The following is a 13,349-nucleotide window of genomic DNA, read 5'->3' as shown; positions in this document are numbered from 1 at the left end:
CTCAATAATTTGAACCCATAGTGATTTGAAAATGTATTTGTTGACAGATTACTGCATGGTGCAGTTTGTGAAGCCGAACCTGTTGGGCAAGTACAACGAGTACCTCAACCGCTTCGTGAACCCGATCACCAACGGGCAGTACACGGACTCCACGGAGCACGACATTCGCGTCATGAAGCGACGCTCGCATGTGTTGCACAAGATGTTAGACGGGGCTGTACAGGTTAGCTTATTATATTGATTTTAGCTATGACGGTATTAAGTTAGAAATATTTAGAGGAGACGCACTCCTGTGTTGTGGTATTCCCGTGGTGATCAAAGAGAGACTTTAAAGGTAAAAAAAATTCTGGGGAATGGATTTGATGCAGGGCTATAATTCACTAATATAAGTAAAATGGAAAGAAAGTCGTAAGATGGCTGTAACATCGCTATTACTTCAATATGCTAACCGTAATTTTATTTGCCGATTTAAATTTTTCATAGAATATGTTTGCATAGAACGAATGAAAGTTGTATAATGTGTGAGACAACAATATATAGCTATAACACTTTTCTTTTTATTTACAGAGAAGAGATTACGGGGTGCTGGCGCCCTTCCTCCCTCCGAAGCACGAATATGTCTTGTTCATCACACTGAGCGAAGTGCAAGTTAAACTCTACCAGTATTATTTGGATAACTATTCAAGAAGGTGCATATACTAATTCTTTTTATATTTCTGTGTTTCGAAATTCAAATGGAAGATCGTAATCCTATCGTGGTCCGGTGGGATGCTATTGTTTTCGTTGGTTGGCGATTACTAACTCACATGGATTAGAAAAATACTAGATATTATTGTATATTTAATATTCACCTCTATGTCGCATTGTACAAATTTGCGTGAGAATAATTTTTAATATACAGGGTGTTCACAATTTAGTCCCTAAATGTAAACCATACAAGTGGAAGGCCATGTTTATCTCCCAGTTAAGGGAAATTATTAAATAGTATTTAGTTTCTAAAAAATGGAACTTATATTTTTGCATTAGACTCGAAATTTTTTCATTCTATAGCAAAGAAGTACAAGATAGAAGTTATTAAACATATTTTGTTATCCTGCAGACCGCTTGCCGGCAAGTCTTCAGGCTTCCTGTTCCCTGATTTCCAGTCGTTGCAGAGGATATGGACGCATCCACTCGTACTCAAATATAATTCCGAAAGATACGAAATCATGCAACAGAAAAAGGTTCTTATTAATTTTATGTATAAAAATTCAAATTAATAAATTAACTTAATTAATTAAATATTCAAACGAATATTGTAACTTTATTTTATTGTAAATGTATTGGTTGTTAAAACAATGATTTGTGTTACAGAGAGAAAGAGAAGAGGACGAGTCGGAGGGTTCGTTAGTCGATTTTATTGATGATGATTCTACGCCAGAGGTTAGTATAAACTTAAAGCACCAATAAAAAAAAAATAACTACAGCCTATCTTTTCGATGTGTTGCGTAAGCCAAGAATGATCTATATTCTAAATTTCTAAATATACAAACTCACAAACTCCTATATTTATAACAAATCTTATAGCGTAGTAAAATCAATGAATTTCGTAGGCAACATCAACAGAGGAATCAACAGACGAGTTGTCAGATATGAGCGACGACAGCCGCAAAAGAAACAAGAAAAAGAAGACTACCAAGAAAAGCAAGGCGAAGGACACCAGGGTGGCGCCACGGCGGGGGACCAGGGCTAATCCAGGTATTTATTTAGGCCATAAAGCAGTGACAAAGGCTATTACGGGGTTTTCAGCTGTAAGGTAGTGTCTAGTCTATCTCAAACAACCTATTGCCATCCACTGCTGATCGTCGGCCTCTCCAAATAAGCGTCGACTGTCCCGTCTTAAGCAGCTTGCGTCCATACATTACTTTGCTTTAGAGTGTATTATAAAGATCAATTGTAACTGTAGTGTAAATAATATGTAGGGAGTCGGAAGATAATTTATTTCTTTAGTTCTGAACGTCTTTTTACTCAGGAACGTCTTTTTACTAGGAACATGCTGCGCACGATTTCAATTCGTTTCACTAGAGAATAACGTTATTCATGCAAAAATTTATATAATCTAAAATATTACACTCAAAAATGCTACCCATTCTGCCAAAAAATGCAAATACAATTATCTTATAGTGGAACAAGAAGAGGAGATCCCCGAGCTGGAGGTGGTGGAAGCTAAGAACGAGAACCCGACGGAGTGGTGGATCAAGCTCGTGACCGACGACGAACTGGAGGACATGCGAAACTCGCACAAACTAGTGTTATTGTTCGACATACTTCGACAGTGCGAGACCATCGGGGATAAGCTGTGAGTGTTTCATTTAGAGATGGGAAGGTCATTACATCTTTAATATTTATCAAGTTCAGTGAAGTTGCTTGTATGAAAAAAAAAATAGGATACAGTAATTCCTATAAAAAAAACTGCTGCTTCTCTTGTTATTGTTACTTATTTAAATTCAACCATTAAAGTGTTTAGTAAAACTAATTGCAAAAAATAAAGGCATATCATTTTTCCGTCATAACTTCATGTTAATATTGTTCTTGGGGTACAAGACTACACATTAAATATTATTGTATCTTTGCAGATTGGTGTTTTCCCAATCTCTATATTCATTGGATCTGATAGAACATTTTCTAGGGAAAGTAGACGAGGCCACGCAAGAAGGAAGAATTGATGAAAAATTAGGTGGTCATGTTGGTACGTACAACGTTATATCGATAATTTTAAAATTAATTTTTATAACAAACACAAGAAGGTTTATAATCGACGAGCATAGATACAAGAAGAGAGAAGTTTACGTTGTGTGATTTTTCCGCAGGTTCATGGTCTCCGGGCTTAGATTATTTTAGATTGGACGGATCGACGTCGTGTGAAAATAGGTCAACATGGTGTAAGAATTTTAACAAAGAAGATAATCCCAGAGCAAGGTATCTTTCATATATTACGTACGTTTTTATAATTCATAAAAGATTCGGTTTAATGACTAGGAAACCAAAATACTTTCTGAAATAGATAAACGGTGATAATTTCATGGATTTATTAACTGAGATATGATGTCTACGAAAATTAATAAATAAATTTTTGTATTTTTCCCTTTCTAGGTGAAAATATGTATAGGGCCGTGACTTATAAAAAAGATACTTTAATTGTCGATATTTTTGCACCCCAACCAATATCTATAGATATTATTTTTATGGCCAAAAATTATTTTTAATTGTTATTTGTAGATTGTTCCTGATTTCGACGCGGGCGGGCGGACTCGGCATCAATCTCGTAGCCGCGAACCGCGTAGTGATATTCGACGTGTCGTGGAACCCTTCGCATGACGTGCAGAGTATATTCAGGGTCTATCGATTCGGGCAGAAGAAACCCTGCTACATCTACAGATTTCTAGCTATGGTACGTTTCGGTTTTTGTATTTGAAATTTGGGGGTAGAGCCACAATATAGGCATTTTGTACTGTGGCTATGAATTTTAAAATGTTTTCCATGGTAGGTAGCGGCTTGGCTATGTTCTTGGCACTGCTGACCTCCATGGGCAATAGTAACCACTGATCATCAGGTGGGCCATTAGCTCATATGTCTTCGGTAGCAATAAAAAAAATGAGTATTCAATTCTTAAGATCTGGATCGTATTGCTTGTTATCGGCGATTGTGCTACTTACAAGCTTGTTAATTGATTTCGATGTAGAAAAAAAAAGGATTTAATTTTCTCAATTTAGCTAGTAATTTGTTTGTCCAGGGCACAATGGAAGAGAAGATCTACGAGCGGCAAGTAACGAAGCAGGCGATATCGAAGCGCGTGATCGATGAGCAACAGATCGACCGGCACTACGCGGAGAACGACCTCGCCGAGTTATACAAGTTCGAGCCCAGCGCGCCGCAGCCGCGCCAGCTGCCCGCGCTGCCCAAGGACCGCCTGTTCGCCGAGATGCTGCGCGAACATGAGGCACAGGTAATGGCGCAAAGCTCGGCGGCTGTCCACTCTCGACCGGAGATACAAAGGAGACAGTGCAGCATTGCGGAGTTTTCGTTAGTTAGGACGGCTTCGATCGATGACTCCGACCGAAATGTTTAAATGAATTCCCCTGATGTATACAAAATGACTTGTGAATTGTGCCACCACAATTCTAGATTCCACTGACATTCTACGTGTTCATGTTACGTGAACGTAATGTTAAAAATTGCTGTGACTATTCCTAAAATTGGGCAACTAATTCTGAATATATTCATAGTGATAATATGGACCAATGATCCCAACAGTGAACTTTAATTAATCTCATTATGCCTGTAGATCTACAAGTACCACGAACACGACTCGCTGTTGGAGAACAAAGAAGAGGAGACGCTCACAGAGGAAGAGCGCAAGGCTGCGTGGGAGGACTTCGAGAACGAGAAGAACAAACCGCCTCCCGCGCCATTCCCAACCGCGTGGCCGATGCACAACGGCATGGGTGAGTGTTGTTTAAACATGAAGACTACGACTTTCAGTATCGTCATTAAGTCACTGGAAGAAATCTGGGCTGGACTCTCGGAATTCTCAGGAAAAACAGGACTGGAGCCTGTTACAAAAATAGGTTTCATACTCACAAGTTACCTACATTTAGGCGGGCAACATAAGATATTTGCATAAAGTACTTTATTAATCATATTGTTATAAACTCTATACAAGTAAAATTATCATTTATTATTATTATTATTAATGAGATTTTTTTTTCATCAGTATACACTTTATCAGGATCCAACTCCAATCACCATCAAGGGAACTTTTCCGTGCTCAAAAAATATATATATATAGTCGAAAGACAAATGCGGTATCAGAATTATCTAACGTTGAATTGTCCTTCTCTCAGTGCCGAGTCTACTCGCGCAGCAGCAACATCAGCTAGCGTACGCGACAGTGGCGGCCATGTTGCGCAAGGACATACCTAACATCAACGAGAACCAAATACGAGACATGTTGCCGCTCATATACAACTCTAACCCAGGGGTGAGTGATGCATGTTTTCAATCAAAGTTCAAAGTGTGTAAGACTGTGTAGATTTTTACGTCGTATATTTGCGCAATAGTAAATGAAAAATGTTGCTGAGAAAATTTTAAAGTCCAAAAAATTCAGTTAGTTCAAAATGGTTTTATATCAGTGGTATATTATCCAAAAAAAATAAGATTCAATATCAATGTTGACTTATTGAATAGATTAATGACAGTCTTCAATACCAAAATTGTACTCTAAAATGTATACACACATATAATTTAAAGTATAATAGTCCATACCATAATAATGATATGGTATTTATTTGTTTAGATGTTCGGTGGATATGACTATGGTGTAAGTTTACGATATTTCCTCGTGTAACGTGTCTGCGTAGTATTTTGTTACACTTCAAGCCGCTGCACAACTTAGTTAAAAGCATGAAACTTCTTTTAAGTTCAACACTTAAAACTCGACCTTATTACAAACTCTTATTTCCAATTGCAATTTTTGTATATTTTTATTATGATAAAATTGTAATATGTTAAGAATTTGCTATACAAAATGCAAAAACTTCTTTACTTGCTTGGAAATAACAGTTCAGAATAAACCCGCGGTAAAAATATGTATAATGTAGTTCAAATGTATTCAATTTACATTGAATAGCATGGTACCCCCGTATACAGCGTGTTCTGTTAATGAGGTATAATATTTTAATGAATAGCCAAACAAGGTTCGTAAAATTATTCAGAAAGTTTTTAACATGCTTCTCACAGGTTTCATTTTTCATGTGAATGTGTATGTATTTCCGTTTTATTTATATGGAAAAATGAAATATAACGAAAAAAAGGATTTAATAATTATAATTTTTATACTTGCACCAAACGAAATAAGGTGTTTTACTCCCAAAAAAAGTTATGATCGTATTACTGATAGCTAAGCATCACTAAATCAAATATGGTGATGATTTTTTTCTCTTTATGGATAGTTTTATGAACCATTAGTCCTGATAGACCATTAATATATTTAATTAGTACCCCCTATATAATTAGACAATACGAAATATTAAAAGTAGGTAAAATAAGTTATTTCATTTGGCAGATGATCGCTTTTCATGTATTATTCCATTTATTGTGTCAAGTTTCTGATATAACTTTGTGATTCTCACGCAGTTGATGCAGAAGATGAGTGAGATATACAAGTATGCGCAGCCGAGCATGATGAATCCCGGGATGATGAACCCAGTCATGAATGGTGAGTGGCCATGGAGCATCTTTATGTAGATACCTTTATTAGTTTGGCAAAGGAGATTGACAGATTAATAATTGTTTTTCTACTGGCGGTAGGTCTTCACATATGTGAGAGTCCGCCTGAGTAGGTACCACCGCAATGTCTATTTCTGCCGTCAAGCAACAGTGTAGTCACTGCTGTGTTCCAGTTTAAAAAACATTGTAGCCAGTGTAACTGCTGGACACAGTGAGACTCAACATCTCATGTCTCAGGATGGCGAGCGCGGTGGAATACCGAACAATACTTTGTAATTCAAAATTATACATACATACATACATAACATCACGCATTTATCCCCGAAGGGGTATGCAGAGGCGCAACTAGGGCACCCACTTTTCGCCAAGTATGTTCCGTCCCATGATGTGATAGGGGGCGAGCCTATCGCCATATCGGGCACAAATTCCAGACTCCGGGCTGATACTGAGCAGAAAAACCCAAATATCACTTTGCCCGACCCGGGATTCGAACCCAGGACCTCAGAGCGCTATTGTACCGGACGTGCAATACAACTACGCCACCGAGGCATTCAAAATTATACACGTAATGAATTACTAATAGATTTTTTTTACTGTAACATTTTGTAACAACAAAGTTTTATTTCGAATAACAATTTTGTAATGTTGATAAGTATCAATAATGTTATATTTTATTATCATTCAAAAGAATCAGAACATGATTGTTAAAATTGACATCTGTCAATTTCTAATCGGTTAAATTGTACTTGTTATTTAGCGGCGGGCAGCGGCATGGGCGGCACGAGCGGCCTCCAGTACGAGCCGCCGTGGCAGCGGCAACACCATCAGCAACAGCAGATGCGACTGCAGCAACTCATGCAGCAACAGAACGTGAGACATGCATCTTTAATATCTAGGGATAGTTTGATTCGATAGCCGTAGGTTTGGCTCTGTCTCTACCATTGCTGTGGGAGTAGCCTATAATTTGGCGGATCTTTTGCTTGTTTGTCTACTAAGCCAATAAAAAAAAAATTTGATTATTTTAAAAATGGTTGAATGGATTGCCAATTGCTATCCAAATTTGAGGATATACATAATATTGATTAGTAGCATTGTATGGTTCGAATAAATACTTATTGCATCCCTAGCACATGGGCGCGAAGTACTACGCGGGCGGGCTGGGCAGCCGCGACCCCGTCGCCATGGCGCTGCAGCAGCAGCGCGCGCGGGAGATCATGCTGGGCGGCGCGGGCGCGGGCGCGGCGGCGGGCGCGGGCGCGGGGGCGGGGCGGCCGCGCGGCCGGCCGCCGCTGCAGCCGCGCGCGCCGCCCGCCGCGCACCAGGACATCGTCAACCTCGACTCCGACTAGGCACGCCAGGTACTTACTCGCATGAAAACCGTACCAACTCTATCCATCCGGATACGACCGTCGTATTCAACATATAAAACCTACCACTCGTTCGCGAAGGTATACAAGTTTGGAGATTAGCCTGTATACACCAGGGTTCCAACAGGTTGCCATAAGTACTGTGTTAACATATAACCATCACTCAAAACTCACACCACATATATTATATTCTCTTTTCCAGGTACGCGCAACGCGAAGTGAACAGATGTGTACAGTGAATGTTTATAGGTGCTACCCTCGGGTTGGAAGCGAGGCGGGCCGGGTGGTGGGGGACGCGGGAGTGACGTCACGGCCCGGCTCGCCTTACTCAAAAATTGGCCAAAACAGTGATATGAAAGTGTTACTACATAGCTTGTCGCCTCGAGGCTTGCGCTCCGACGCTACATATCATGAATCTCATTTCCTCCACGTCCTGTGTTCTTGAGATCAATCTCCAAATAATGTTCGGGGGCGAATGCGCGGCCGCATATCAAACTCCGATTTTATTTGTCGGGTTAATAACGTGAGGACCTTAGGCGTACGCCAAACGACACGGCGCGCGATATGTCACATTTGAAACTACACGCGTGCGTTTAGTTTGGTGGCGGCTGACTTATGACACTGGCGCGCGGGCGGGCGACAGGTGGCGCCCCAACACTCGAATATGCCTGCCGAACTAGAGTTGAAGCATTCCACAGATGCCAAGGTTCGTCGTTTGTTCACAATTATGTCCGATAGAGCCTTAATCATCCATCAAAAAACCCTATGAGCGACGCTCGAAATACGTAATCTCAAGAAAATCATCAGATTCTCAAGAAATTAATCATAATTTCCCTATAATTAAGTAGTTCGCTTGAGAAGAGGCGATGCTGGACTATCGCTGTCATTGTAGACAGATGAGGGGCCTCAAATCTGCATTCCAATATACATTTCATTTCCGATATAGATCTGAATCGGTGTAACACAACTTATGAGTCCACATAATGGCCTGTGGAATGCTTGGATGTCAAAATTTTTACTATATCTCTCAGTACAGGAAATTAGTATGTAAGTTACATGTCAGTAGTTAGGTAACATTTGTGTGTCTAAACATCGTACTGTCGGCAAGGAGAGTATGGATTTATGAATGACTTGTATATCTCTGCACGATACGCACCCATAATATAGTTATATTATGCTATTTATAGAAAAAAAAATGCCAACTGTCATGGTGGCTTCACACAATCGTCCAACTTTCCGACTGTAATAGAATAGGGCGAATCGTGCGATTTATCTTAGCTGTGTTCATGTTAGTGGGTGGAACGCTTCAAGGAAGGTTTTATTAACTGTCGCAGCCTTCAGATTGCTCGCTAAAATGGATCAAACACAATAAAGATACGCATGAAGTATTTTGAGTGGTTTATTCTTGACATTGATCTGAAGTTAGCTATTGGAATACGTTAGTGTGTTATAGTACATTTTAGGTATTTGAAGGTGTACCCTGTGATGTATGGAGGGGTGTTTTGCATAGATTTTAATTAAAACAGGAAGGTTGGACGATTGTCTGGATGTACCATAAGTCTCTCTGAAATAGATCGCAATATTTTTTAACTTTATAATCTAAAGGTAGTAAAACCTCATTCATTTTTATATCAAAATTTGCCTGTGCAATATAAAATGTATGATTTCCATTTTAATGCTTCTAAATTAAATACATAATATTAAAACTTTGACAGAATAAGGATGATGGGTAAGGGGGACCATTATTGATTTATGTTCTTGTTTATGAATGAAAGGATGTGTACAGAGGCATTCAGTCATGCTAATCCTTATTCTGGTGGTGGCATTAATTAACATGATAGTAAATTTGTAATAAATAGAGAACAAATTTAATTCTGTCATATTACGAAGTTTCCAATCATTGTTTTAATTTAATAATTTAATAGAAATTATTCTTGTCTTGCCAGAATATGGACAATAATAAGAGATGTGTTGGAACGCCACAACTAAAATGCAATAGGACATGTACGGAAGTATAATTGTTACTTAGAAAAGTTAGATAAATAGAAATACACGTTATAAAATATAAATATCATCTTGTTTTTGATGAAACATATTCTTGGCATTTTTATGGTGAAAAATATTGAAGGTAATTACTTTTTATGCCATTAAATATTTATTAGTCGTTTTTGATTATTGTAATATTTTTTATGAAGAAAAATTTCAATTATGTATAGTATGTGTAAACCTGACTGGTTGTAGCATTCCCACACATTCGGTCACTGCAATATTTTAAATTACACATTATTAAAGTTTAAATATGCTCCATATTGCTACTAAATGTGATTATCAAAGATGGCCAAATACACACAGTAAAAGATTTTTAATGCATCATATTATTTAAAGACTACTGGCAATGACATTTTAATAAGTCTCGTCTCTTTTTATTATTTACATATAAAAGTAAAGATAAAAACATGACATTCAATTGAATACTGCATAATGAATAAGGATATATTTGAATCTACAAATATAATCGTCATATACTGTTGTGTGTATTGATATTTGGTCACTAAGATAATTGTGCGATTTTGGCAATCTGATGTGTAACATAGCTATGAGAGCATATTTAACTTATACTGATATCTATATATCTATTCCTAACACTGGCGCACGGCTAGGAGACTATTTGTTTTTTTATAGCTATCAATGGTTATATGAGTATTTATTTAGCCTACGGCGCGCTCAGGCGGTTTAGTTGTGATATTGCCTAATCTTAAATTTTTGTATACGTTTATTTTTAAAGAGTCATTTATGTGACTTTAATCTTAGATGCAGACTTTTTATAATTATATTTTAGTGTAAACAATATACCAGTGTGATGTGGTAAATGCATTTTGATTAGTTTGAATTTGTAATTATAAATTAGACTATCAATTGACTTGTGGAAATGATTTCCGCAATGTTTTACAGTTGGAATAAATTAATAATCAGTGTTGGACATTTTTTTATTGACATAATTCACAATTTTCACAAATTTATAAGATATATAATTATTTATAATGTTTTTTTACATTTAATAAATGAACAGTATTTCGCTTAGTTTTAAGATTATATGTTATTCATTACGTCGCACATTGGTTTAGAAAGTTTATTTATGTGTTTTTTATTTTTATATTAGCAATGATCGCTACATGGATATTGTGAGGTGGCTACACAGTGTCAACAAGTGATGACAGTGTAATTGTTTCATTATTTATGTAATATATAATTGTAACTGTAGAGAACTTCCTATTATTTTGTAGTACAATCAAAGTATAATAAATAATTCAGAAATGTGTTTGTTCGTTTTTATTACACAATAAGTATTGTATACAAGGATTAGTTATCTTAAAAGTATTACAATATTCATTGTATAGAAAGAACATAATGATAAAAATTAAAACACACGAGCAGACCTTCATTCACTTAGGTTCAACATAATATTAAATACTGTATTTCATTAAAAACTTTGGACAGTTTGTCTTAATGAAATGTATATGCAGAGAAAGATCATATTATAAATGTGAATGTTTGCCTGTCAGCACATACATACTTTTGGGGCTGATTATATATTATTTTTACTCAAAATAATTGACATCAGATAATTAGTTTTCAAACAGCATTTCACTTTCAATCATCAGGGATACTGCAATACAGCATAACTAGAACTAGTAAATACCCTGTAAGTAACAAAAAAAGCCAAATTGAAGTTAAAACATAAAATGTAAAGTGACATGGAATAATAGAAATAAAGAAGTACCCAATTGCAAGTATTTTAGAACATTTACACATAAAAAAAACCTATAAGGTTTAGTTTATCATTACATTACCTTTTGCTCATACAAGCCACAAAGACGTCTGTTACGGCGTCTTGGGCTCATAGGCTACACAATAATTCATTAACTTACAAAGAGTTATTTTAATATAAAATATGCAAAATCATTGAATGATTTTAATTCTTATAGGGTTAACATACAGCTCATGTTGGGAAAAATCTCTTTGGTTTTAGTAAAAATTTTGAAGTCATTGACCACTTGCATATGCTCAGTAAGCTGCAGTTTGAGTATAGTTTGTCTTGTTAATATGTGGACCACCTAATTTGTTCACTATAACAGATAGTCATTATAAATGTTACTTTTCTTATACATTTGCCACAACCTTGACATTTCATCTTATAATAATGTGTCATAACCGGTTTATAATGTAATTTATAGTCCTGTGTACATTTTAGAAGTAAATTTATAACACTATTAGCATGAGCTATTGATTCTTACAGAACATGCTGTACAGTAAACAGTAATTGCCTAGTTGGGTGTGGATCAGATTCCCAATAAAAATGTCCATAGGTTCAAATCTCAAAGGCACACATCTCTGACTTATCAAACAAATGTGTGTATTTTTTGCATACCTGAAAAGTTCTCTATAGGAATATTGAGGGTGAGTTAAGTCTACCATTACTCACTAGGCCAGCGTGGTGGACTATAGGCTAATCCCTCTCAACAGTTAAGGCCCGTACAGCAGTGGGATAGTATATAATACAGGGCTGGTATAGTTTTTTATTATGCTGTACATAAATAATATTTATGTAAATTAATAACTTTACATTAACATAGCAATTCTACTTTATTGGAAGTAATGCATTTAAAAAACAATGTTATGGTCTTGAAATATGAGAGTTCAGTGGTATTACTATTTATTTTCTGAGACATTTTTTTTCAATAATTAATTTAATATCTTATCAATGTGTAACTCACTTATTGTAAACAAATCTTATAACTATAAAATTAGTAAGCACCAGATATTATCTGAAATGCCCTATACTATAATATTCAATGTGTTTTGTGTCAATCAAAACTATTAATGTGTAATGCATGATAAAACTTAGAAATTTGTATGATTTTTATTAAAAAAAAAAAAAACAAGAATATCATCCAAGTCCATAAATTACAATAATATTATGCTTATATCATACATTTAAATTAGGAATACCTGTCTTAACACCTACTGACACTTCTAAGTATTTAAGTAACCTACGCGCCAAAAACCCAGCATCTTCAGATTTGAACACATCTGAATTTAACAAATCAAGATTATTTTCTGTGTGAAATGTGATTAATGCTTCAGCACTTACTGCCATAGCATGTGCTGGTAGGCTACTAGCATTAACAAGAACAACACGGCGACGCCTCAAGTCAGGATGTACTCGACTCAACTGTTTCATCGCCCACTCTATACAAAAAAGTCTGCTTGTGTCCATAGCCAAGATAACAAAATCAATGGCAATTCTTCCAGTTACGTCTGACTGAATAACTACATCTTCTAGATGAAGTGATCGTAGAACAATAAGTTTCCATGCATAATTTCCCTTTTTGTGCACTTGAGTGAGGGCTTCAGATATTCTTTCGATGATTTCTACGTTTAAAGACAAAACAATAACTGTTAAAGTATTTTTGCAACTGAGAGGTCCGATCCATGGTGTTATAATCATCTCTTCATCAGTAGTAGACATGCTGTACTAATTGTATTATTAGTTATTACTTTGTTTTATTTACAAAATTTATGAAAGTTACTATATTATGAAGTTCACTTTACTTTAGTTCGTTTGTTTTGAATTTGAATTTTGACATTTGTTGATTTTTTTTTATTCGTTCTTAGAGGACAGGCTATAGTCTTACGACCATACTGCCTAGTCTT

General features: G+C 36.2%; 2 protein-coding genes across 5 annotated transcripts in view; one reads left to right on the top strand and one right to left on the bottom strand.

The window, feature by feature from the left end:
• The window catches only part of LOC115453025 (transcriptional regulator ATRX homolog), a 27,047-nt gene extending 16,094 nt beyond the window's left edge, over nucleotides 1-10,953 (top strand). For 3 of the 4 annotated variants that reach the window (XM_037437379.1, XM_030181660.2, XM_037437380.1), the window contains 16 exons: nucleotides 48-223; nucleotides 568-689; nucleotides 1,100-1,223; nucleotides 1,354-1,422; nucleotides 1,593-1,737; nucleotides 2,164-2,338; nucleotides 2,616-2,728; nucleotides 2,850-2,958; nucleotides 3,259-3,430; nucleotides 3,773-3,985; nucleotides 4,325-4,484; nucleotides 4,884-5,020; nucleotides 6,175-6,256; nucleotides 7,025-7,137; nucleotides 7,395-7,625; nucleotides 7,837-10,953. In XM_037437379.1, coding sequence (XP_037293276.1) covers nucleotides 48-223; nucleotides 568-689; nucleotides 1,100-1,223; nucleotides 1,354-1,422; nucleotides 1,593-1,737; nucleotides 2,164-2,338; nucleotides 2,616-2,728; nucleotides 2,850-2,958; nucleotides 3,259-3,430; nucleotides 3,773-3,985; nucleotides 4,325-4,484; nucleotides 4,884-5,020; nucleotides 6,175-6,256; nucleotides 7,025-7,137; nucleotides 7,395-7,616 — 2,132 coding nt within the window. In that variant the 3' untranslated portion in view covers nucleotides 7,617-7,625; nucleotides 7,837-10,953. The remainder of the gene's footprint in view (nucleotides 1-47; nucleotides 224-567; nucleotides 690-1,099; nucleotides 1,224-1,353; nucleotides 1,423-1,592; nucleotides 1,738-2,163; nucleotides 2,339-2,615; nucleotides 2,729-2,849; nucleotides 2,959-3,258; nucleotides 3,431-3,772; nucleotides 3,986-4,324; nucleotides 4,485-4,883; nucleotides 5,021-6,174; nucleotides 6,257-7,024; nucleotides 7,138-7,394; nucleotides 7,626-7,836) is intronic. The other variant, XM_037437378.1, reaches the window with a different exon arrangement.
• On the bottom strand, nucleotides 10,950-13,349 carry LOC115453054. The gene has a single exon (XM_030181696.2). The coding sequence runs from the start codon at nucleotides 13,162-13,164 to the stop codon at nucleotides 12,622-12,624; it is 543 nt and encodes a 180-aa protein (XP_030037556.1). The 5' UTR covers nucleotides 13,165-13,349; the 3' UTR covers nucleotides 10,950-12,621.

This window comes from Manduca sexta, chromosome 11 (assembly GCF_014839805.1).
Source record: "Manduca sexta isolate Smith_Timp_Sample1 chromosome 11, JHU_Msex_v1.0, whole genome shotgun sequence".
Lineage (NCBI taxonomy): Eukaryota > Metazoa > Arthropoda > Insecta > Lepidoptera > Sphingidae > Manduca > Manduca sexta.
This window is presented reverse-complemented; position numbering and strand designations above follow the sequence as displayed.